Source organism: Varroa destructor, unplaced genomic scaffold, assembly GCF_002443255.2.
Source record: "Varroa destructor unplaced genomic scaffold, Vdes_3.0 BEIS01000003.1, whole genome shotgun sequence".
Taxonomy (NCBI): domain Eukaryota; kingdom Metazoa; phylum Arthropoda; class Arachnida; order Mesostigmata; family Varroidae; genus Varroa; species Varroa destructor.
In genome coordinates this window covers 27,763,865-27,786,959 of record NW_019211456.1, presented here as the reverse complement: position 1 = coordinate 27,786,959, position 23,095 = coordinate 27,763,865, and the positions used below count along the sequence as shown (strand labels likewise).

Here is a 23,095-nt window from a genome sequence, read left to right as displayed (position 1 = left end):
TATTTGTGAAGAAAATATCCGTGCAGATTCTAGATATCACTTTTCGGTAAAAATATGTTGTACAGATGTCTTATAGTTCCTATATTCTTACTAATTTTTTTTCTTCAGATAACGTCCTAAAAATATCTTCATATAATGGGCCATTATTAAGTCCAATGCGTAATTAATTATTTATATTTGCTACATGTTTCACTATCAGCCAAGTCGCAACGGCTCAAACAACCAAATATCTCGGTTTGTTTCTTATACAAAGAAGTAACTAAACCTACTAGTATTTAAAATATTGAGTAAGATACTATTTATCTTATTAACTCAAACATTTTTTATTTTCATATTAACTTTTGGTTTCTCCTTTTCTCATTATTCTTTTATCGTTTTTGTTCATGTTTTCAATTTTATTTTAGATTTTATTATCCTTATGGATTTCATTTTTCTTCCCGTTTCAGTTAATCAATATCCATTCTCAACATCCACCATCACGGTGAAGTCTCTTTGATGAAGTTGCTACTTTTTATGCAGATGTTGCTTTTTTATCCAAATGAAGATTTGAATTTGTATGATTTCTCATATATAGAATATATACATACATAATCGTTCTATTCAACTTTAAATGTATTTATGTCTCTTAATCTAATCAGTCATATATGTGATATTTCCACCCGGAGGCTGCGTTTATGAGACTAATTAAAATAATTTAACTACCTGATTACGATCATGGTAATATGGCATTTATTTATTTCGTTGCTATTAAATTATCTTTTGTACATAAATAGCCGACACCTTTACCATTCACTGAGGAGTAACAATGACGTACAATTTGATTTTAGTAAAAAATAACCTCATATGTAAATACTATAGTATTACTTCGTTGTTTCTTGTTAAATTGTAGCTTTATATTTTGTGTTCATCTTTTAGTACTTAGTAGTTGTTGTAATATCAGTTTAGTGGATTGGGAGCGGCTTCAAAAAACTAGCTAATACAACGATGCTCAGCGCATTTAGATCATTTATGATCTTTGTAACTGCGTTTTTGCTGCTAATAAAATTACATGGATACTATGTATACACATTATACATATATTTGCATCTAGTAATGTATTTGAATGTATTTGCCAGTGTGATACCGATTAACTTGTTGCAAACAAAACTATCTTCACCGGCTCAACATATTGGTATAGATGCTGCATTTAAAAATAAGTTTCGTAATCTAACGAGATGTAAAGCTAGACGTGTTCTGTTTGGGAAATACGAATTGAATTTTAATTACATTTTTTATTCTGTGTACTGTAATGTGGCAGATTCTAATCAATAAAGTTAAAAACCTTACATAGACAACTTCAACCCTTTTATTCAGAATGCAAAATGGCAATGACAGCTTTCTTGGATGCCATAGCATCAACTCAATGACCTAATGAGTAGTCGTTGAAACAAATTTATTTTTTCGTTTATTTCGAAGCCGTCCCAACCGCCTTCATATTGACTTCTATTGAGATCATATTTAACGTACACAGCTTTTTCTATTCACACAACTCTAGCGATAACCTAGCCATCATTTAGCCCCGGCAAGTCCCCGTTGTGGGCTTTCCGCATTTTCCCAAACTCTCACTATTCCAAGCTCGGCTCTGCCAAAACAGCACCTCGCCCCGATGCAAGCGAAATGACTCCTCCACATTTGCACGTACTTTTGCACATTCTTTCATCAATATCTGTGTCCGCAAATAGACGCTTCTTTGTCGGAACGATCAATAACAATTGTCAAGGTGAAGAAGTAGTGGTAAGCTCTGCTGTCTAGTTGCCCAGGGTATAACCTGGACAAAAATGTCAAGTTTTTTCGGTTGAGATATGCTGTGGGTTGATAGGGCAGTGTCTCTAATGAGTTAAAACTTGATTACGGTTCTTTTTATGGTGGAAGGTGGACCTTCTTGTGACCCACATCAAGCAGAGTCTTTGCGGCAAGCATTCCAAATCAAATACTTTGATAATAAAACATTACATGCCACGTTTTACTTTGTTCAAGTAATGCCTATTATTAAACAGAAACAGGGGATAGAACATCACCTCTGCAGCCATCAGGATCCATATTTAGCCAAGAAACTAACACAAATTTGTCTATTTTTTATAATATAAGGGCTTTCTGCGTCGGGTTTCTTTTCGATGCGTATAACGTATCCGTTTCACTGCCTCTATTTTCATTTTAGCACCTCAATGTTTGGCTTCTCGTCGTGTTGGCTTTGCTAATACCCTCTCAAAGTATACCATTTCGAAATGTACTTAGTTTAAAGACACAATCAATATATCATCGGTCAGCTTATTTGTTATCCACAATCGTTATTCATGTTTTGACAACCGCTCTGAGACGTAGTGGTCTTCCATTTATTCATTTTATACACATGCACACAAACTACCATTTAAGCAATGAGCCAATTAATCAACTAGAGCTGACATAATTCAATCGTTTCAAATCGCTCTTCAGTTTTAGTAGAAACATTACAAAGATACATGCGTTATGGTTGTTCATCATCCGGTAGTCTCACAGTGTTATACATCAGACATAATCGCAGAAGCTTATTGTCGACGTCACTAGCTAATAAACAATTCCTTCTAATCAGTCAATTACGCCAATGACGTCAAAATACTATAAAAAAAACGGAGCCATAGCCTCAACCGAGGAGTTGCACCTATGTACAGATATTATAATTCGCCAGAATCGTTCGTTCTAACGTTGACAGAAAAATACATCTGCATGCGAACCAATACACTTTCCGTCTCGGATCTTCTACCTCCCGTTGATCAGCTTGAATTCGTTAACACTGTATGCATTCTCAATTATTATCCATATCACGCACTTCCCGGGACATGCACCGCTTGATTCATTCCTTCGTATTATACTTGAAATAGTATATATCTCTATATGTACCGTGCCGATGATAAGGACAGCAATACTGATATCTACGTCCCTATTATCTTCCGTAAATCCAACCTATGCTCATGTAGTCCAGTTCCCTATGTCACATTCAGCTACATTAGTCCTTTTACTGTCATCACAGTTTCTCCATATCGACTGGCCGCGCTACTGTACCGGACGATCGAAACGGACGCTCAACGGGGAACCTTTCAACCCTTCGACTTTTGAAAATGGAGAACCTTTTTTCTGTGCGTCAATTTTGCGAGCTGTAGGACAGTGTTGCCCAGCTTTGAGCACGTATCGTATCAGTAGTGATATTATCCTGCAGTCGAGACGACCCTGCCGTCATTGTTTCCACTGGTTTATATTATTCTCAGGACGAACGGTCTCGAACTAGCAGCGCACGATGATGTGTTCAAAATGAAAGCAATATCGACAAAGCTTGCTTGTGATATAACACCCTCCACGCATACAAGCACATGTGAAATGCCACGGCTTTATTCTTTTTCTTCTCTCTTCCTCTATCTCTGTTCCTTTCTTTCCTCGCTTGTTACGCCTTATTAGCTCTCTAGTTATCGTCCTTTACACAATGTATTGGATGTTTATTTTCGACATAGGTTATTAGTTATTAGAGAAACGTAATAACGCATATCTATGACGAATAACGTTACAATAAGGTTACGCACAAATACGAGATGATGATCTTGATGATAGACGAAAATGATGATGTAAGGAAATACGCGCACAGAACTATCGATGTGACTTGATCGTCGATCGTTGCTATCGACCACAGCATTTTTCCGTCGTAGTCGGCATCGGTTCAGATTCTTAAGTTACACTTCTCTCTACAACATTCGCATTATTTAGTACGATATTCTTATCGCTACTGTTATATAGTAGACCACACCTGTTACTGTTATAAAGTATTCATCTCAGGGCAGCGTTACGAGGACCTATAAAAATGTAAATACACATGTCTAACATCATGAATCAGTCTCTAATCGTCACCTATCGCACACCTTAGAGTCAGCTCGTACAATGATTTTAGCATGCACCACAAAAAAATTATGTGTATATATATATATATATATATATTCACACTATAGTTATTTTTTTGTTATCATAGTTTTCTTATAGAGGACTATTAGCTGTAGTGTAACATGAAGTTAAGTAGCAAGGGTGACAGTGATAAGCCCCTAAAAGCTAGACATGAATCTACTGTTAATCGGAGACATCTAGCATTGGTTTCGATGATCAGATCTTAGTAGGACTCGGCCATCTGAACTCATGCCCTAGATGACGCGATGGATCTGAGTGACCAACGCACGTCTCATTTAATTTCCACCTATCAGGAATAATGTTATTATTAACGTATCTACTGTATTTTATGCTGGTTTGTATTTTTACAATCCTTCAATTGGAAGGCAGTCGTTCGATCTATTATCGATCAGACAACTGATCTCGCTTTCTTTACCTTTAAAGACTGCCTCCGTCGTCACTACCTGCAAGGATCTTGAGTTATGGCTGCTCGTGCTGATATCATTCAAAATGTGTGTGTGTGTGTATATGATGTTGGCGTATATTATCGGACTTCGCTCATAATAATATGGAATATAATAATATTAGTTCGCCAACATATGGCATCCATGCATGCGAATTCGGTTAAGCTCAACTACAAAGCCAACATAGAATGTACATTTTTATGTACTTAAATTGCTGCTTTTTCTTATTTTGACTTTCAAATATGTGGCTGTATTATTAAACTTATAGATGTCTATAGCAGTATCGTATATGCTGCACATCTTGTTCTAATATACATATGTTATGCAATGGTAATGGATACACATTGCCATATATTACTTAGCTAGGGTCACAGGTGGGGTGACGCCAGTGGTATTGTATACCATATTCGGTATTTCAAAGCCTAGTGGTACTTCGAACAGTTTATGTCCCGCACGAAAACACAACCTGTCTACAACGCCTGCCAGCTCAACGGATGTACAATACTCATCGAGTTCACGTTGTAAAGTTGGTAGCACATTTTGAAGATCTGTCTTCCGGCTAATCGGCGCCCACGCTAAACTGATATGAAACTTAGGATTTGTGTAGTAATTCGGCAAGCGGAACAGATCGAGTGAAAGGTTCACCCGTTTGGTGAGTTCAACCAGTTCATTTTGGCCAAGATCAACATCGACAGCCAGAAATACCGTTGTCCGCTCATCGTTTTCGTAAATTGCGAAACGATTAAACGATACGAGGAAGGGCTTATGTGCGTACACACCCTGTCGTATGTGAGTGTACAACGGCTTGATCCATTGGAAACGGCATTTGAGAGTTCGCGACAATGAGATATGTGGTTGGGACTTGCCGATAGGCAAGAGGAACGGTGCCCCGGCCTCGGCTATTTGCTGGAGGTCTTTAATGCACTCTTCGTCGCATGCGTAAACGTAGAACAGCGACGCCCAGATGCCCTGTTCGTGATCGAATGAACGTTGCCGACCGCCATGCATCGCCGGGTCGTCCATCCACTTCGAGCCGGTGCCAGACGTGGCGAACATGTCGGCGATTTCAGCTGGAACTTCGAGTTTGGCGCGTTTCGCCGCCGGTGGCGACGGAGGTAAGCGGACTGGCGCTAGCTCCATTGAGGCGTGGGCTGAATTTGACGAATTGGAACCTTCCGATGAGGAGTGGCCACTGCTGTCGTATGCCGATGCTAAATGTTTGAGACTCATCTGTCATAGAAAGTGAATAGAGTAACACAAGACAAAGCGAAACAGAGCTAAGTATGAGTTAGTGATTGTGTAAACAATATACTGAGGCACACACTGTCTTCGAAAAGTTCGCGTCTGATAAGGTTCAACTTATGACTTGAGTAGATCTACGAACTTGCCTAACATACAATACGACTATATATATAGCATTGAAATAAATCAAAATAAACCGTGTATTGTGTTTTTAAACAATTTGATACACTCTCACGTAGCACGCTGAAAGAAAAATGTTTGACTATGTATATGAAAAAACGGATGGTATTGCAATAATTGATGCATATGTGATGATAATAGTAGTTATTATAGGAAGTTACATCGCAAACACTTAGTGCGTGGAGAAGTAATTTGAAAAAATATACTTGCGAGATCACAAATAATAATTCAAATTGGAAAGTGTCTTTACAAGTCAAGGTAATTTACTGTCTGGTTGAAAACCCTTTATATCTTCTGCACATTTAGGCAACCGCCACTAGATTATTTATTAACACCTGAGACAGAAAAAATTAACGGCTGTGAAAATAAGGTTCACTTTTCTGATTTCTGAGCCCACCTCAGTGCAAAAAAGATTAATTGAGGAGGCTACTTATAAATTCTACGCATCGCTGCCATCACGTTCTTGTATAAATGCATAATATGCACCCTGTAAACACATCACCACGACCACCATAATTGTGGCTTAGTCAAATCACCTCCAGAATGAATTACCTACGCTTATTGAAACCAAACGGGGGCTGCAGAAGCACATTTTAAGTATTTGATTCATAATTACACATTCCAAGTTTCGCTTTTTGGCTAACGACCATCACGTAATATTCAAGTCAACATGATTGATTTTACAGAGTAAGACGCTTCATCGACACCCTCGATGTCACACACATGCTTGGGTGCATCGCGGCTATAAAAAGAGTACGATTCAATATGGATTACTTAAGCCGAGAGTTTATGAAAGTAATCGCCAAGTGTATCACTAGATCAATTGTGTGCCCGATTTTTGTATATTATTACCATTTAAATAAACAAGGCAGTAGAACATAGACATATTCGTACTGTATTGAATTAGATGTTTTTATTAGCATAAGCTGCTGCTTCTCAAATCCGATCAAGACTGAGAAATCGTGGCTTTCCATGGTCAGCAGCTATTAGAACTCTATAACTTCAAAACCTTACATTTAATTGCTAATAGACATTATTAACTCCCCTTATGCAAAGCACGAAACCCCGAAATATACTGAGGCAAAGACATCAGACCTTAATAATCAGTATGAACTTAATTTGTATTTTCCATTGTGTAACATATTTATCAGATTATAAACATATCTCCCTCAATAAACTCTATTACTTATTTCTGTAATAAACGGTAACAGATTCGCTGACCGCTGTTCCCGGTAATGCATAGTCGTCGCAGGATCCATATAATGCTGTGGTGGTAACATCTTTGCTTACTTTTTTTAAGCACTTCATTTGTACACGTAAAGCAGTCTTTGTAGTCACCTATACTTAAGTATACCCTCAGGTACTTACCTTTTAAGAGATCAACACAGTAAATCATGTTGGATTTATCTACGGTTTTTCAAGCCAAACAAGCAATTCGTACTTTTTACAATTATACCTTATTCAATGTCTTCTCCAGATTCTTATTTTTCCGTTATTTCAAGCTTTCCTTAATAATAATAACTGCTCGTAATTTTTTTCAACGCTAAGGAAAAAACCACCGTCACAACATGCTTGTCAATTATGATAATCATGGTAACGCACTCGCGCATTACCTACCCAGGCCACGCCACCTTATTAAAAGTAGAGACGCGTGAGGTAGTTCGGGTTCAAAACCATGCGTAGATGCAGTTCGTTAAGTGCTGGAATAAACCAGCTATCTGAAACAATGTTTCACACTAACATGGAGGACATAAAACTCGAGGCATTTACCTTTTAATATCATTAGAAGACTAACAGATAACAAAATATAGGTCTATCCGGTAACACACTGTTTGAACAGGTTCATAGGGCTGACCAGCACGTTTACTGTATAACCTGGTGGAAAAGCTTCTGTCATATGCTGATGCCAGTAACACCGCTATAGCAATGCCCTATTCAACGTAGCTTTTCTCCATAACTAAACAACATCACTACTAAGAAAACGGACGGGACCACCGAAATCGTTGGTGGAGTTACTGTTGTTGTCACGGCAGCCACACGCATCGAAGAACAAAGGCTGCACGATGATGATAATGATGCATCGATGGCACGTGCCGATGTCGACCTTGTTTTTCCGTACTTATTCTCTGCCCAACGCAAAATTGGCGCCTTTTGGGTGGCTGGCATATGGCGATAACTTATATGTAGAAGTGTTAAAAGTATATATCCTTTTTAATCAGTAAAAGTGGTCGAAATAGTATGAGTTTTGTCGCAAGCGATTGGTCGTCCTGTGTCGCGATTCGTGACGATTGTGGGTTCTATTTGTTCAACTCGATTTCTCTTTTTGCCCTTTTGTTTATGGGGCTTACTGTAGCTAATGTTTCCGCTACTTGTTTTAGCTAGGCAATGACTCGTGCTAACTAATTAATCGCGGACTCAGTGAATAAACAGAGTTGGCACGGCATGAGTTTCGAGAAATATCAGAATAGCAACTCCGACAACAAAAATGTTCGACAGCAATTTGAAGGTATACTACTGACAACTTCTGTTCTATCTGTCTACCTATTCTGTTACCACTGAATTAATTCATTTGGAACCACTTTCCTTCCATCATCCGTCGTAAATTCGTCGATTCTTATCTCCGGTACTCATTACAGCTAAGCATTTTTTCCTCACCCACCATTTTGTCTGCTTTTATCTAATTGGTAAATCTACGCGCGTCGTACATATTTGTCGTCTTATTTTGATGTACATGTATACTATTTAATTCCAATATATTCTTAAAGTGATGCTTTTCAGTACGTTTGGCTTTAACAGTGCGACACTCATTGTGCTGCAGTCGATCTCTATGTGTGTATGTGTCACTCTGTTCGTCTGTATGGCGGACAGTGCCTAAGACCATCTGTGTAAATGACTGCTTTCTTCGACCTTTTTGTCCAGTGCCACCACTGCGTCATGTTGCGCTGCCATTTGGCCGGCGTTAACGCTGGTCGCCAACAACAGAACGTGGCAAGAGAGTGACGCTGGGACGACTGCAACAAGTCTCACACGACAAGGAAACCGCGCAATGCTGTAAAAGGCATCCACAGACCGCTTAAGCGGCCGGGCGGGCGGGCGGCCAGCCAGGCAAGCAGGCAGCCAGCTAGCTAGCCAGCCAACGAGCGTAGGCCAGCGTCTGGATCGTTACTATTTCTGCTGCTGTCAACGTTAAGAAAGTATCTAGCAACGAAGCAGCTTACATAAAACAGCTAGTCAGCATATTATCACAGCATACAGGTCGTATATGACCAACGTGTGCAAATAGATAGCGTATCGTCTAGCGTCTGTTCGCATTTTGTGTAGCGATATGCTTAAGATCTGTTTGATCGTGGGAGATCGCAGCTGGATGAAACTGGTCACCACTATCAGTATCGTCCGGGTGAACGTCACGGCCACCAGCATCGGCCACGGCCAGAGCCTACTGCCGGCACAATGGCCGTTACCAACATGGACCTGACAACGATACAATCACCGCTATAATAATCGACATTGGAACATGATACAACGAATCTAGACGTACAATAGAAATATGTGTACGCGAAGTGCGCGCATTAATGTAAGCGACGGAATGATAGAACTCTCCGCGCCGCTGTCTACCTTGTCTCAACTACTGAGTCATTAGTTGACGCACAGGTTCGTAAAACAGTGTATGTTTAATATACTACCAGATGCACAATTCAGAATCATCTGTACTAATGGCAGGTGTAGAAGAGACGAGAAAAAACAAACCAGGTATTACACTAGATATGTTTCCAAGTTAATGTTATAGTAAGCATATTCTTGAATTGTTATTTCCTTGTTACTGCTGTTGTTTCTGAAGAAATACACACTAGACAGAATAGACTCCATGTCGACGGTCCATAGTCTAGCTTCCCGTTGTTACTGATAACGTTTATCTACTGTAATTTCTGTTTTTATCAAACAGGTCATTTACTCAGTTTGCTTCGATTTGGCTGGAAATATTTACTGTTCTGCGACTTCTGTGCATATTGACCTCGGTATATATCGGCTAGTGCACTCAAACATTCGACCAGCGGTGTACATATAACACACGCCATCCAAATCTAATACTTATGTTTCATGGCTTCAAATCACTGAAAGCACTTCCCCAGTTGTGCCCAATGTGTTGCGTTAACCTTTAAGGCTGAGAGTGAGACCCTGAACAGATATATGGTTGGTGTTGTGCGCCGAAGCAAAAAAGATACATGTGAGTTGGCCAAGTTCAGTTACGTCTTTTCGGCAGAGCATTCTCATAACCGGGTGACATATGAAATGTTCTCGGCATAAGAGCTCTAATAAAAGAGAGAGAGCCCTAAAAGCGCATACATAGATACAGTATTCGATACCTACATACATATTACAGAAGAAGCAATTAGACAAGTTGCTTTCGTCTCATAAATACCCTATCATTATAAAGCACCCGGACAAATTTACACCCAGTTGCTTACATTACAGTCCTCTTCAACGTAGCACGTCACATCAGTCTGGATCAGCTCAGTGGAAAAGACCCAACCATCATTGGAGATTAGTGCGTAACATAATCGTAGTACTGTACCAATTACTCAACTACGAACTTTAGTTGGCGCCTCCACCTTGATTGTGACTTCTCTAAAGTGAACTGGAAGCACGGAGGAAGATTATCCGGCCCAGCTACGCTCAGTAGGCACGACAACGACAGCGATGCTCTCACGATGACACCGACAAATGGCATCCCATCGCAACGCACCGCATCAACGCTGCAGAAAGTGCGTTGTTCCCTCCGTTCATATTCATCGTAGCCCTCTGCTGTGTGCGTTTGTCTGCCAATATGCCCCTAATGCGGGGACGGAGTAGCAGCAGGGACGGGGCCGCCGCCGTCAACCGTCGCATCTGTTACGACTACCAGCATTGCTACTGTTACAACTACCAATACCAACTGGCGGTCGCCTCGCGACCGTGTCATCCCGTACCATCGTGTCTCCTGCTTGTCTGTATGTCCGTTTGCCGGTCTGTTTTTCTTTGCGTACATGTTGCGAGTGCGCATATTGAACTACTGCTGCTGCTGATGGCTTTAGCACTTCGAGTGAAACAACCTTGTCTCCACAGAAAAACACCATTTAAGTTAGCGGTAGCAATCTAGGTATTGTTATCGTTATTGTTGTACCAGTAGGGGATTTCAAAGGAGAAAAAGTTGAAAGAAAATATAATACCACATACTCTGATGATGATGACGAAGGTAGTAGGCTGTGGCTGATGATTTTCTGAAGGATCCGTGCGACGCAGGAAATGTGGCGGACGGGGAGGAGAACCTACACTATTGAATGAACAAACCGAATGAATAAATTATGATGCCTTATCGCCTTCTACCGTTATTACCACTACCGGATTTTTTTACGTGTCTCTATGTGCGTGTGTATCACTTCTCGAGAAAATGCTCCGCCATTTACGCTGATCAGATATGTCTTCCCAGACGTCAATTGGAAACAACATATAAGGGAAATATAGGCCTGTTTTTGGTGGACTATTGTTAGAACTACGTTACACTTTTGCACAAATATGTATATTTTAGCAAAGACCTTCGAAACAAACGCGTTGTAAAGAATCAGCTTGACACTAATCCATCGCGTATAAGAACGTACACTCGGCGAAATTACATGCAGTCCAAAAGGAATATTGTCTTACCTTGCACTGTCTAAGATCAATCTAGAATTTCGCTGAACTGGTGCAGTGTTCACGTATTCAACGTGTACGAACCTCGCCGCACAGCTTCACACAATAAACATTCATACGATGGCTACAAAAGCATGCGCAGTAAAAGGTCAAACGCAGGACAAAAACCTAGTAACGACACTGCTGTGATGACAGACGGTGTAACTCCGGTGGCGTTTGCAGAAGTTGCAGTAACGGCGGTCTTGCGAAACAACTTAAGCAATATTAGGACACACTGCAGGCACTTGCTAAGATAAACGCCTTGGTCTAGCACAAATAATGCAGCAGCAGTAAAGCGAACACGCCTTCTTGTTTAGTTCTTCTTCATATTCTTATTACTATTATAATGATGGAGGCACAGGGGTCTGCGGAAGTTTGAAAGGAAACCTACAGACTCTCCCAGAAACGATTTCCAGTGAGTCGTAGAGGAGACAGAGTCAGACAACGTGCGTCCTCCAATAACAACAGGGCAGCTTCGATTTGAGCACAAGCACAGACACCCACGCGTTTCAGGTGGATGTGTAAGAGTACAGCAAGGCAACACGCTGCCGTGTTGTGGCTGAGTAACTGAATGGGCGACCCGAACTGCGAAGTTGCAAAAACCTTGACCGGTGACTGTGCGAGTGTATTGACGGTCTGTAACATCGTCTACATATGTTAGGGTATTAGGTTAGTGGGCTATGATGTCCTGCTGTCCCACTTCTTTACTCCTTTTCCCACAGGACTAGTAAGAGAAGGGGCAGCACAATGAAGAGCAATCGCAGCGTAGTGACGATAGACAGATAGATATTACGCAATCAACGGCACCGACCGCCACACCAATACTCAGTGGTATTCAAGGCGAGGGTAGCTACCTGCAGTTGGTGCACTCAGTCGCTGCAGTTCCACTGCCAGAGAAAACGGACTTCAGTATAGGAGAGGGTCTAAGGTGCGAGATAACCGCCTAGCTTGCCACAACCAGCCGTATCATATGGTGTACCTCGGTGGCAGGCGCCTTTTACGCACAACGACTCTCGGTTTGCTCCGTTGTGAGTCTTCACCAGGTATCGTTCCTTTCTGCTACCGCCTCTCTCGTCACTCAGATTGACAAATGAATCTGCCTTGCTACACCAGTATTACTAGAATGTCAACAGGGGGACGTTAACACAAACTAGCGGAAGGGTCTAGTGAGCACTATTGGTTGAATGGGCTAATGAGTACGCAACCAGAAAGAGCAGTATGCCGGTCTCTCGTAGAAGCACACACATACGCACGCATGCTCAGACACGACGACACTCCAAACACACACAACTCGACCTTTCTTTTTCGGCGATTATCGTTTCGAAACGGACGGTCTTAGCAGCGGCGGCTTAACTTCTTCCGGATCTGTAACCAGTGGCTTCGATAAATGAGGGCTGCTACCGGCGTTCATGAGTGCGAGCAAAAAACTCAGCAAATATCCGCACAACTACGCGCCACCACAATCCTGTAGGTACAGCTGGCTGCTTCTGCTTCTTGTGTAAGCCAGTCGCAGGCTGATTGGTGCGGTGAAATGCTGGCGTGTTCGTCCTGCTAATACAGCAACGACGGCTGTTGCTACGGCGCAAACAAGCTAACCAACAACAACAGCAGGAGCAGCATGGTCAACACCCCCGCGTTACAAACGGGCACAACATTAGCATAAACACCGAGCGCACTTTGTACCCCACACGTTGTGACCGAAAAGAACCACGGCGACGAATCACCGCGATCGCTGCCAGTCAACTTACTATTTGACTAACACTGCTGATCCGACTCGACCCAACTCACCACCGCAGGCGCCAGCATCACCAATACAAGCAACAACAGCACCCTCTATGACTCCTGTTCTCTGTGGTGTCTGCGAGAACGATGATAGTGGTAGCGGTAGCAGCAGCAGCACCGGCGGTCACGATAACAGCAATAACAAAAAAAGACACTTCAAAAACCCATTAGAACACCACATAAAAACATCAACAGTAGCGACACCAGCGAATAACTACGCAAAACACAGCACACACGCATATAGACAAAGATACGCATACGCAAGGCGAGTAGCGGGTAAAGAAATAGCGCGTTTCCAGACAGTTGTAGACGCAATCAGCCCAGGCCACGCAAGGCGCCAGATTGTCGTCTGCTACTAACATGGATGGCATCGTGATGCACTGTCGTTTGTATTATGGAGCCTTTGCTTTGCCGAAGCATTTAAAGCAGGAGCTCGTACGTGAAAAACTGGCCTGTCCAGTAAAATAGAGTGGATTTAGCTTGTATTTCTATTTGATATACCAGTGCATCCAACGTCCAGAGTACCTGGAATCAAGTTGAAAGTTATAATTAGTGCTAGTCTATGCTATTGGTTAGTAACTGAAGGAATGACAGTTTGATGGAGTTCAAGTCTTTGTATGGTGGAGTAGTAAAGAAGTTTCATTTATATTAGAATGTTTCTTTTTTTAAACAGAGAGCTGTCCAAGTATAAAAATCGTAGTCATAAACAAAGACGATATAGTTCGTGACGGAAGACGCTACTTTAATATTATGGTAATACCCGCGCAGTTCCCTCTTTGGGACGAACGAAGAAAGCGCGCCGGGGGAGAGCCTGCTGTCTGCACCGCAGTTCAGCGTCACGGCATTGACAACAACATCATGAACGAAGCAGCTGTGCCCAAACAACAGTCTTAACAACCGACCCAGTAACACTGAACATATGCCGGAACTACTGAAACAGGGAGAGCCTGCTTGAGACATATTATAATTCCTCTAAACAGCTGTTCGGCAGTAAAAGGCACAGATTTGTAAAATGTTCTTCAAGATACGCACCTGTAAGATTGTGCATTTGTTTCGGGACTATTAAAAGAAAAAGATCTGTGAAGTCATTGTGTGAGCCCATATGATCAGCCAAGAGTGGGGCTATCGTAATTAAGCAATTGACAGTTGTTCATCTTGGGAAATAGTGACAGCTCTGGAATGACAGGTACGCTTCGAAGCGGAGCTTAGCTAATTATATTTATCGGTATACCAGCAACTGCATTGGTTTTTGTGGCGTTCAAGTGAGATTTAATTAGGGATTTGATGATTTGGACGTATCTACTACAAAAAAAAGATGATGCTTCAATTGATTTTCAAAATTGTTAAGATGTTTCAAGGAGTACGTGACTTAATAACTTATACTAGTGCAAGCAGAGAAGTTAAATCAGACTACCGAAACTCTTCTTCTATGAAGTTGCATGTGGTCTCAAAGGTTCAGCCATTTTATATGATAGCTAATTGAGCTGAACGTTTGGGCCATTACCAATGTGGAGATATTCAAACTAAACTAGCAAACGAGCCTTTTTTCAAAACTTATTGGTGAAATCATCAAAGGATAATAACTTTACGGAAGGTTAACTTCTATGACCTACTATTTTTATTTATTATGTCCATAGAGTTGTGCACTATGGATGGTCGCCTGCCTATTGAAGGTCTAATCATTTTCTTCCATAGTTAAATTATGTAAATCTTCATCAAAAAGAACTATATTTTGTCGTTAAGATGATCCGTGCTTTGACACGAATATAGTGTACGCATTATTCTTCGAAGTTAATAGCATACGTGAACAAGTGAGTTTAGATAATCTATATATCCAAAATATCTACTCCCTTTTCTAAAAAGTACAGAACGAATAAATAGATTGGCAGGTGATATTTTTATAACCTGCCAAACATAAGAACGATTAAACCAGCATATTTCTTACGCAGCATCAGGGCCAAGTAAAAGTGACTTTCCTATATCCGTGTTCGAAAAACCTAACCTAAGAGTTCTATACCGATCAATTTCGAATGCAAGGTGTACGATAAGGAAAATTATAGACTGCATTAATGTAACTTTGTTAGTTGAAAAAAGGAGCTGTAGACTTTTCTGTCGTTGAAATCACCTCGTATTTCTTTCGAAAGAAGTAAATACATTCAACTGTATGCGTTGAGCTTCATACATGCGATTCGTGTCTTATAGTGAAACAACAAAACAGCAACGTATTGAAGCTTCAGTTTGATATTCGTAAGCAATTCGTCACTAAGACGATATGACGTAGATTATCTTTCGTGTTTTTAACTATTTTAGTGTCCGCAAATACATATTGTCAAGTAGGCGCAGTTTAGCAAAATCAATTTCGAAGTCCCAGTGAAATGTGATTCGTGATCAGTCAGACATGAATCGAAATTCTGAGCTTTGTCGACGCGTAACTGAAACAGGTCTCTAAAATAGCCCCGTACTGTCAAAACGCTACGTGTTTCGTTTTTCTAAATTGTGTGTTAGTATCAGTTAAATGCAGTTAGTTAGGCAACGCACAGTTAGCTTTCGTAAGTTCGGTACCGAACTGATTGCATAACATGGTTTCTTTTCAATTCGCGTATCTTGTACTAACTCCAATATTGATTATATCATTTTCTTTTGTGCACCCTGTTCAATATAGGACAAGCCAATTATATACTTCTACGGCTCTGCAACGATCAGCTCATGCAAAAATTGCCAGGGCTGCACAAAACGAATTTTCATTTAGCCAGCAAGATATAGTACAGTCACCGTAACCGTGCTATAGTAAACACTCAAGTGAATAGTAATGGAAGGAAGATAAGGTTAGCCGCGAAATTCAAAATAGTAATTTACATCGTTGAGAAAATCATAGAAGAAATTGTCGTTGAGGGTCTGTTATAACGCCAGTTTTCGTGATAGCTTAGTGGCTAACGTATGTGGGTGCGAATTTTAGGGACATGCCGTCGTCTAGGTTCGAATCTGAGTTACAGACAAGCAGCGTTTCGTTCTGGGAGCCAGCCGTCTGATGTAATACCAAACGACGGCATTTAGTTAAAGTCATGTTTACTTCTGCTGCTATGAGGCAAAAGGAGCGTAAATGTCCAAAGTACGCGCCTTGTCCTAAGTTGGCCAGAGCTGTTTATGTGTAGACCAAGTATTGATTCAGCTTATATCTTGAAGATTTTGTTGTAGGTTATTACAAGCTTAGAAGCCTATTGATTGATAATAGCAAATTCCGGAACAAGTGTAAGTACAAGTTATAAAAGGACCTATCTAAAGAGCTCTTCATCGTAGCATTCTAGTAACGCTTTGAATAGTAATAAATAAAACAAAATAAAAATTGAAATGAGAATATTCACAGCCATTCGAACCCCGCCAAGGATGTACAATTCATGGAATCTGTGAGATCAAACATGGCTGGAAAAAATGGGGAACGAAGAACTGAGATGGAACTAACGAAAAGTAAGAGTATAAATGATGTGATTGACACATTGATAGGGTGGACAGCGTGAATGAGTCGGATGGTTATAATGTGATGATGAATTATAATGATGGTACTAAAAATGGTTACTTTTGGTTGTACAGTTTTTTCGAATCTGCTGAAAACACAGAGTTTCTAGAAAATTTTGTATTTCCTCATGTTTATAGCAATATAAGAACAAGTAATACTAGTTTTCCGCTCTTTCACAGGCCCAATGCGCAGTGCTCCTGGGGTGAACGCCTCCGCCTTGCCAACTCCCGGTTGGCACGGATACTCTGTCAAATGGTCACCTTTTGATCCGGATTTTGCGATTTGCGCCGCTAGTCAAAACTATGGTAATATTTTATCGACACACTTCTGCGGGCATTATATATATATATATATATATCGAGTGCGCGAAATATTCAAAGCGGATATTTTTTTATACTTTAAAATAATATTATTAAACTGCGTATGCGCTGTTTTGAGTTGATCTTTTGTGGCTTTTTAGATAACACTATAATCCAAGGGTTGTAAAACTGCTGTGGTTCTTAGATGAAAAATCGTAACAAGTGTTTTTTGTATACCTCCGTTAAAACTGAATTAGGGTGTTCTGCAGAGAGCGAAATAGATAAAAATTTGATGACGCAAAATCGATGCTATACAGTAAGTGCATTAAAATTTCCTTCAAACACATAGTAAATTTTGGAATACAATTTATTATTATTTTTTTTAATGGCACATTTTTGTTGTATATTATCTATTTTTCATCACATGCATGCGTATCTTAATCAAACCGCGCAATAGATGATGTAATAAAACACCATGAATACACCGAATTTTTGAAAAACTCATCTTCAACGCGCTCTGTTTTATGTTTGATTAAAGGCATTCGATTAATTCAAGCATATCTGCTGCTACTAAATCTCAGCTTTTGAACAGCACTAACGGTAACTGGACCCAATTCGTACTACCTCAAATATGTGACGTTCAAGTCGCCTAACTAGAAAAAAGGGCACAACTTATTTGACAACCTAACATATACAAGGTATATTTGACCACCTAATAATTATATATATATATATATATATATATATATATATATATATATATATATATATATAGGTGGTCAAATATGCCTTTTTTTTCTAGTTAGGCGACATGGACGTCACATATTCAAGGTAATACGCATATATATATATGTACGTGTGTAAGCGTAGCTAGTTATGCTAAAAAAAAAGGTCGATACTGAGAAATATTTAGAAGTCCTTATAAGGCAAATTGACATAAGAAAGTCGTTATAATTTCGCTATAAGGGAATCATGAAAGTACATAATCTCTAGGATAGCTGTACACGTTTGATATCAACCTAAAACCCGCGGCAGGTTGTTGATGTTGGCGCTTTAGGATACTGCCCAGCTCTGATATTGAATGCTTCTCTGGATCATTATAATAGTTTGTAATATTGTTTTGTTAGATTGGCAGACAAATATATTAGGTGGTTCAATTATCAAACAAAAAATCAATGTTTGTTTCAACTCCCTCACTGGCTGTTTACTTCTATACAGCAATTGAAACTATTGTATATATCATAGCTACTTAAGTGTCACTTTATTTTAAGTTGTGGCTTTAAAGATGCATTTTCGACACATACTTTATTCCAATTTTACGGGGTTAAGAAGCTATTGAAGCATTTCCGGATGTCTGTTTTATGTGCAAAAAAATCTCCGTAAATGAAAGGAGTGCTTCAAAATGTTCTGCGAAATGTAAAATGGCATCTCGGAACTGGAGAATGCAGCCCTTACCGGTCGGCCATTTGAGGTCAGTCAGGTTCTCAGATATAAGTCGTTTGCTGGCCGAGAAGATAAGTTGCCAACGTGTGACCTTTGAGAAGTGGCGTCTCTCAAGATAAAACACAAAATGAATGGATAGCCACCAAAGATACGCATAAACCCAAAATTAAACCAGGGTTCCATCCAAAAAACCGTGATTTGCGTTTGGTAGAAGTGGAGGGATCTTATACGACACGAAATGCTTGAGCAGAGCAGGATGCTAGACAAGAATTTGCGTGTTGTAAAAGTAAACAAATTAATTTGACAGAAAAGACTCAAAAAGTAGAAGAAAATTGTCTCTATATCTGAAAATGCTAAGCACATAAGTCAAATATCGTGAAAAGTTTCTCCGCAAAATATATATCTACCATGTTGTGTAGAATTGGTGCCTACGAATGATCCACTTTTCCGATCAGTGATAAATCAAATTAGCAGCAATACATATGACAATGAGGGAACTGGTTAGATGACTTTTTCAAAAATTTCGGGATAGATCCACCAGATCTAATCATTTCTAAAGCAGAGTAGATAAATTAACAGTGATGAGAGGAGGTCATAGAAAGTGATGGTAAATAGAAGATTTGTTGCTAGAATTTGAGCGAAACGCTTCGATGATCATTAGGAAAAGAAACTGTCTTTCTTTTTTGACTAATCTAATAAATAGCTTACCGAGAGGTATCACAATATTTGGTGCCCTTCTGGTTATATTTTTTTTGACAGGCATTCAAGGTCAGGGTGCATTACTTGTACTTCGGCGACCCGCGGGCGGGAACGGCCCACTTTCCATCAACCATGTGATGAACTACAGCGACGCATTGTTTGATCTATCCTTCAGTGAATCTGACCCTCGGGTTGTCTGTGCAGCGGCGGCGGACGGCCACATCGTTATGTTCAATAGCGAACATGGTGCCGTACTCGGATCTGTCAAGGGACACGCCAAAGAGGTAGGTTTCTCGGCAAAGTAATGTTACTGTAATTTTTTAGCAGCTGTCTGCTATTGCGCATAAAGCAAAGCAAAAAATAAAGCAATATGTAGTCGTTGGTAAGCCTCATTAAAAAATCATTGACCCGCGGCTGGCTTTCAGCGTCTACTCCTTATGTATTGAATGGCCCCGCACCTAAGTCATAGGGTATTACTACGGGGGTCATTCAGAAAGGGCCTACAGCATACCCGGGCCAGTGCGATTGCTCGCCGAAATCCATAAAGAGCAGAAAAGCGTTGCAAAGTTTCATCCTTCTATGTGGAATACTATATTACCGTCTCGCTGTTCATTGCTTGTTGGTTATTCGGTCTATTATAAGCCTGAGTAGAGTTATTGCATTACGTTATATTCACTTATCTTGAAATTTAGCTCTCGGTTGATTTTGTTTGTACGTTTGGTCTGTATTCAACCGCAGGTATACAGCGTTGAATGGAATCCGACTAGGACAGAACACCTAATTGTTTCTGCCTCATGGGACGGAAAGGTCAACTTAACTGATCCGCAAAAATTAGCCGTTGTTAGATCTTTTCAGGTGAGAGACTTCGTGTGTGCTATGTAAACTTGTTTGAGTCGTATGAAAAATTTCGTTACCACGTACTTGACACAGAACTTTTAGTTTTGTACCTACGGCGTATTCATAAGGATGATGAACATGAAACACTTAGTTACATTACATGAAACATTATAGTTAACTAAAGACAAAGGAATGGTTGGTGCGCGCAGACTTAACCACAACTTTGGACGTTTTTCTAGCGATTCGAAAAATCAATTTCATTCGAATGTACTAATACATAAATATATAAATCCTAATATAATCTGTATTGGCATTGTTTTTCTTTATTTGCAGGCACATCGACAATTAGTGTATTCAGCTGCCTGGGCTCCTCGTAGCCCGGGCATGTTATGCAGTTGTTCTGCCGATGGCTCTGTAGCTCTATGGGACATTCGAAATCCGGACAGTCAGAGACCTGCTCTCGTATTCAGAGTATCAACTACAGAAGTCCTAAACGCAGATTGGTCGAAATACGATTGTAACATGTTGGCAACAGGATCCATCGACTCGAGTGTTTCTCTATGGGACATTCGTCAACCTGCAGGATGTCGTCAAAAGTTCTTCCATAAAATGGCTGTCAGAAAGGTAAGGACCAAGTTCATGATAAACATTGTTGCGTCCATTTTCCTATGCTTAGCATGAAGACGGAAAAACCTTTAAGAAACCTGGAAGTGGTGTTTTTTATCGAGATAGGTGTAAATACTGGCAAAAGAAAGCCCTTAGATACAAATAATCCTGAACCTTCATTTTTCAAAATAGTTTTGCTTAGTCTTTTTAAGTAACAAACCTTTCAAATTTACCAATGCCAAGAGCTATGCACATCGGTGGGTTGATAAGCTTTTAAGATAAGCGCTGATATTGAGTTGGCAAAGTGCGCAGAATATATTTAGAATTATGTACTGGAAAATTTAATAGAACTAGTGATTTAATATATTTAGTAGCTAATGTTTTAATCTTCTCTAAACACTAGTCAGACTCATATGGTTATCTATCCTTTCTAAACATAGTTTTTCAAAGTTCTTGTCGAGACTTACTCGAATTGTCAATAATGTAGCCAATATGTAGCGTGAAATTAGAAAATAAAATGTTAATGGCTATAGTCATAAATATATCCTGTTAGGACATTTAATTTCTACATCAAGTCTAATTTTGCGTTAAAAAGAAGCATTCGTATTGTCACATTATGCAAGAACCTTTAATTTGTCATGCATTGTTACCGGTACATCTCCATGTAGAATTCAAGTAATTTTATTGTGTTACATTTATAGGAGACATGCAAAGCGCTGATATTTTTGCAGGTAAGATTCAGCCCATTCTTCCCTCATGTGTTGGCGTCGGTCTCTTATGACTTTACGACACAGATCTACAATCTTGCTGCCAATAGGACAGAGTTGTGTCTTATGAACCATAGTGAGTTCGCTTACGGTCTCGATTGGAACTCACACAGAATGGGCGAAATAGTCGACTGCGGATGGGACCAACTGATTGTTGTATCGATGATGCCGGACAAGGTTCTCCATACTCTTCCTGGTGCTATTTAATTGTTGTTTGATGTAACTTTGCGCAACTATCTAACATTGTCTCGTGTTGTGTGTGAACTCTACTAGGAAACTTTGTGCAAAGCTTGAATTTTTTGTATTGACCGACGATTCATGGAGATAAGCCTGACCAAAGTAACAAATATGGTTTTGGGTCCAGTGAGGCATGATTTTATTTTCACTGAGCTCAAATCTACCTCAAAAGTACCATGTTGTAGCTGCTTGACCTGTACAGTACACTAATAAGATGTAACAATGCTTAGACTGTGCCTTCTCTTCCATACTACAGTCAAAACAGGAGGAGCAAGTACAACAATTTTGCCAGAGTTAAAGCGGCGCGTTTTTTACGATAAATAATTAGTTAATTGCAAATAAGTGAAAAGTTTTTTGAACCGCGTCGGACTGATGCGTTATCGTTAAGTGTTAAAGTTCCGGGAGTCAGCTTAGGCATCTTTTAAAATCCGCAAAACTAGGATCCAGAACCCAGAATCGAAGCAACGCCGACGTTAATTATTATCTCAGACCGAGTTTAAATATACGTCTTGCAAAAACGTTTTGAGGCTAGACCACCTATATTTTGCTACGAGTAATTAACAAACTATTGTAGGATTCTCGAGTCGATTTCATGCATTATTCCAATTCTTTCTACTTTTTGACATTTTGTATGGGTGGCAGTAATGTTGCTATCATATAAAAATGGCTGCTTTTCTTTAGATTTGAAAATGAATGCACTTGTTGCGCTCAGCTGTGTAAAGGACAAATAACCAATTCAAGGATCTTTTGCTATAAAGTTGTATTATCAGTGCTTTAACCACCTAGAATTATGTGCAAGAACTCATCTGGCCTGTACCATAATTTGTGTGCTGCATGTTGTCTAGGCTTGGATTTCTATAAATAATTTGTGGCAATATGTACAAGTTTATTTTTCTAAAATTACCTTGCTTAAAATGAAAGAAACTGAAGGTAAGCTCATCGGACACACGTTCGACAATAACCGTGCTTGTTTATTTGTCTGTAGAGTTAAATATCAAGGGCCGAAGAATGAAAGTTGCTCATTTAAAAAGAACTCATAAATTATAGTAGTCTGAATACAATAACTTGTGGTTACAAAAGTTGTGTGTTATAGTGAATAAGACCGGTAGGTTTCATCTTCGTGTCTAACTGTTGTATCCAATGTGAACTCCAAGTATACTCTATATTTTTTTAAAGTATATCTGAGAACTCCAAGTATTTACATCATAAAGACTGTTACGATGCTGTTTATACACAGATTAAATACAAGTCAACAAAAGTTTTATTCGAATGAAAAACAAAAGACGACAACGCATATACACATATTTTGTTAAAAAAATAAATAAGTCGTTATTAAGTTGTTTCTCGTGTGCCTTCATTATTAAGCATATGTTTACA

General features: G+C 39.7%; 2 protein-coding genes across 14 annotated transcripts; one reads left to right on the top strand and one right to left on the bottom strand.

Moving 5' to 3' along the window:
• Nucleotides 1–706: 706 nt before the first annotated feature.
• LOC111246494 (U6 snRNA phosphodiesterase 1) lies at nucleotides 707–11,649 on the bottom strand. 5 transcript variants are annotated; one of them, XM_086985070.1, is made up of 3 exons: nucleotides 11,508–11,546; nucleotides 11,043–11,139; nucleotides 707–5,636 (listed from the first exon to the last, which is right to left on the bottom strand). In XM_086985070.1, exon 3 carries the CDS (start codon nucleotides 5,634–5,636, stop codon nucleotides 4,761–4,763), a length of 876 nt encoding a protein of 291 aa, XP_086841196.1. In that variant the 5' UTR covers nucleotides 11,043–11,139; nucleotides 11,508–11,546; the 3' UTR covers nucleotides 707–4,760. The 5 variants fall into 5 exon arrangements, with proteins under 5 accessions (XP_086841196.1, XP_022651915.1, XP_086841197.1 ...); XM_022796180.2 differs by lacking the exon at nucleotides 11,043–11,139 and having other exon boundaries at nucleotides 11,508–11,649; XM_086985071.1 differs by lacking the exons at nucleotides 11,043–11,139; nucleotides 11,508–11,546 and adding an exon at nucleotides 10,421–10,555.
• On the top strand, nucleotides 9,224–23,060 carry LOC111246492 (peroxisomal targeting signal 2 receptor-like). 9 transcript variants are annotated; one of them, XM_086985055.1, is made up of 8 exons: nucleotides 9,224–9,479; nucleotides 9,772–10,053; nucleotides 16,681–16,781; nucleotides 17,010–17,135; nucleotides 19,332–19,555; nucleotides 20,010–20,126; nucleotides 20,442–20,732; nucleotides 21,416–23,060. In XM_086985055.1, exons 3-8 carry the CDS (start codon nucleotides 16,712–16,714, stop codon nucleotides 21,686–21,688), a joined length of 1,101 nt encoding a protein of 366 aa, XP_086841181.1. In that variant the 5' UTR covers nucleotides 9,224–9,479; nucleotides 9,772–10,053; nucleotides 16,681–16,711; the 3' UTR covers nucleotides 21,689–23,060. The 9 variants fall into 9 exon arrangements, with proteins under 9 accessions (XP_086841181.1, XP_086841183.1, XP_022651902.1 ...); XM_086985053.1 differs by lacking the exons at nucleotides 9,224–9,479; nucleotides 9,772–10,053 and adding exons at nucleotides 13,635–13,751; nucleotides 13,990–14,502; XM_086985052.1 differs by lacking the exons at nucleotides 9,224–9,479; nucleotides 9,772–10,053 and adding exons at nucleotides 13,748–13,887; nucleotides 13,990–14,502.
• The last annotated feature ends 35 nt before the right edge of the window (nucleotides 23,061–23,095 follow it).

Bases quoted from the DNA above. Each gene is read 5' to 3' on its own strand.
- LOC111246492 (XM_086985057.1), top strand. From the start codon at position 16,712: ATGGAATCTGTGAGATCAAACATGGCTGGAAAAAATGGGGAACGAAGA. The intron at 19,556-20,009 runs GTAGGTTTCTCG...ATTCAACCGCAG, and splicing joins TCAAGGGACACGCCAAAGAG to GTATACAGCGTTGAATGGAA. The intron at 20,733-21,415 runs GTAAGGACCAAG...TTACATTTATAG, and splicing joins ATAAAATGGCTGTCAGAAAG to GAGACATGCAAAGCGCTGAT.
- LOC111246494 (XM_022796180.2), bottom strand. From the start codon at position 5,636: ATGAGTCTCAAACATTTAGCATCGGCATACGACAGCAGTGGCCACTCC.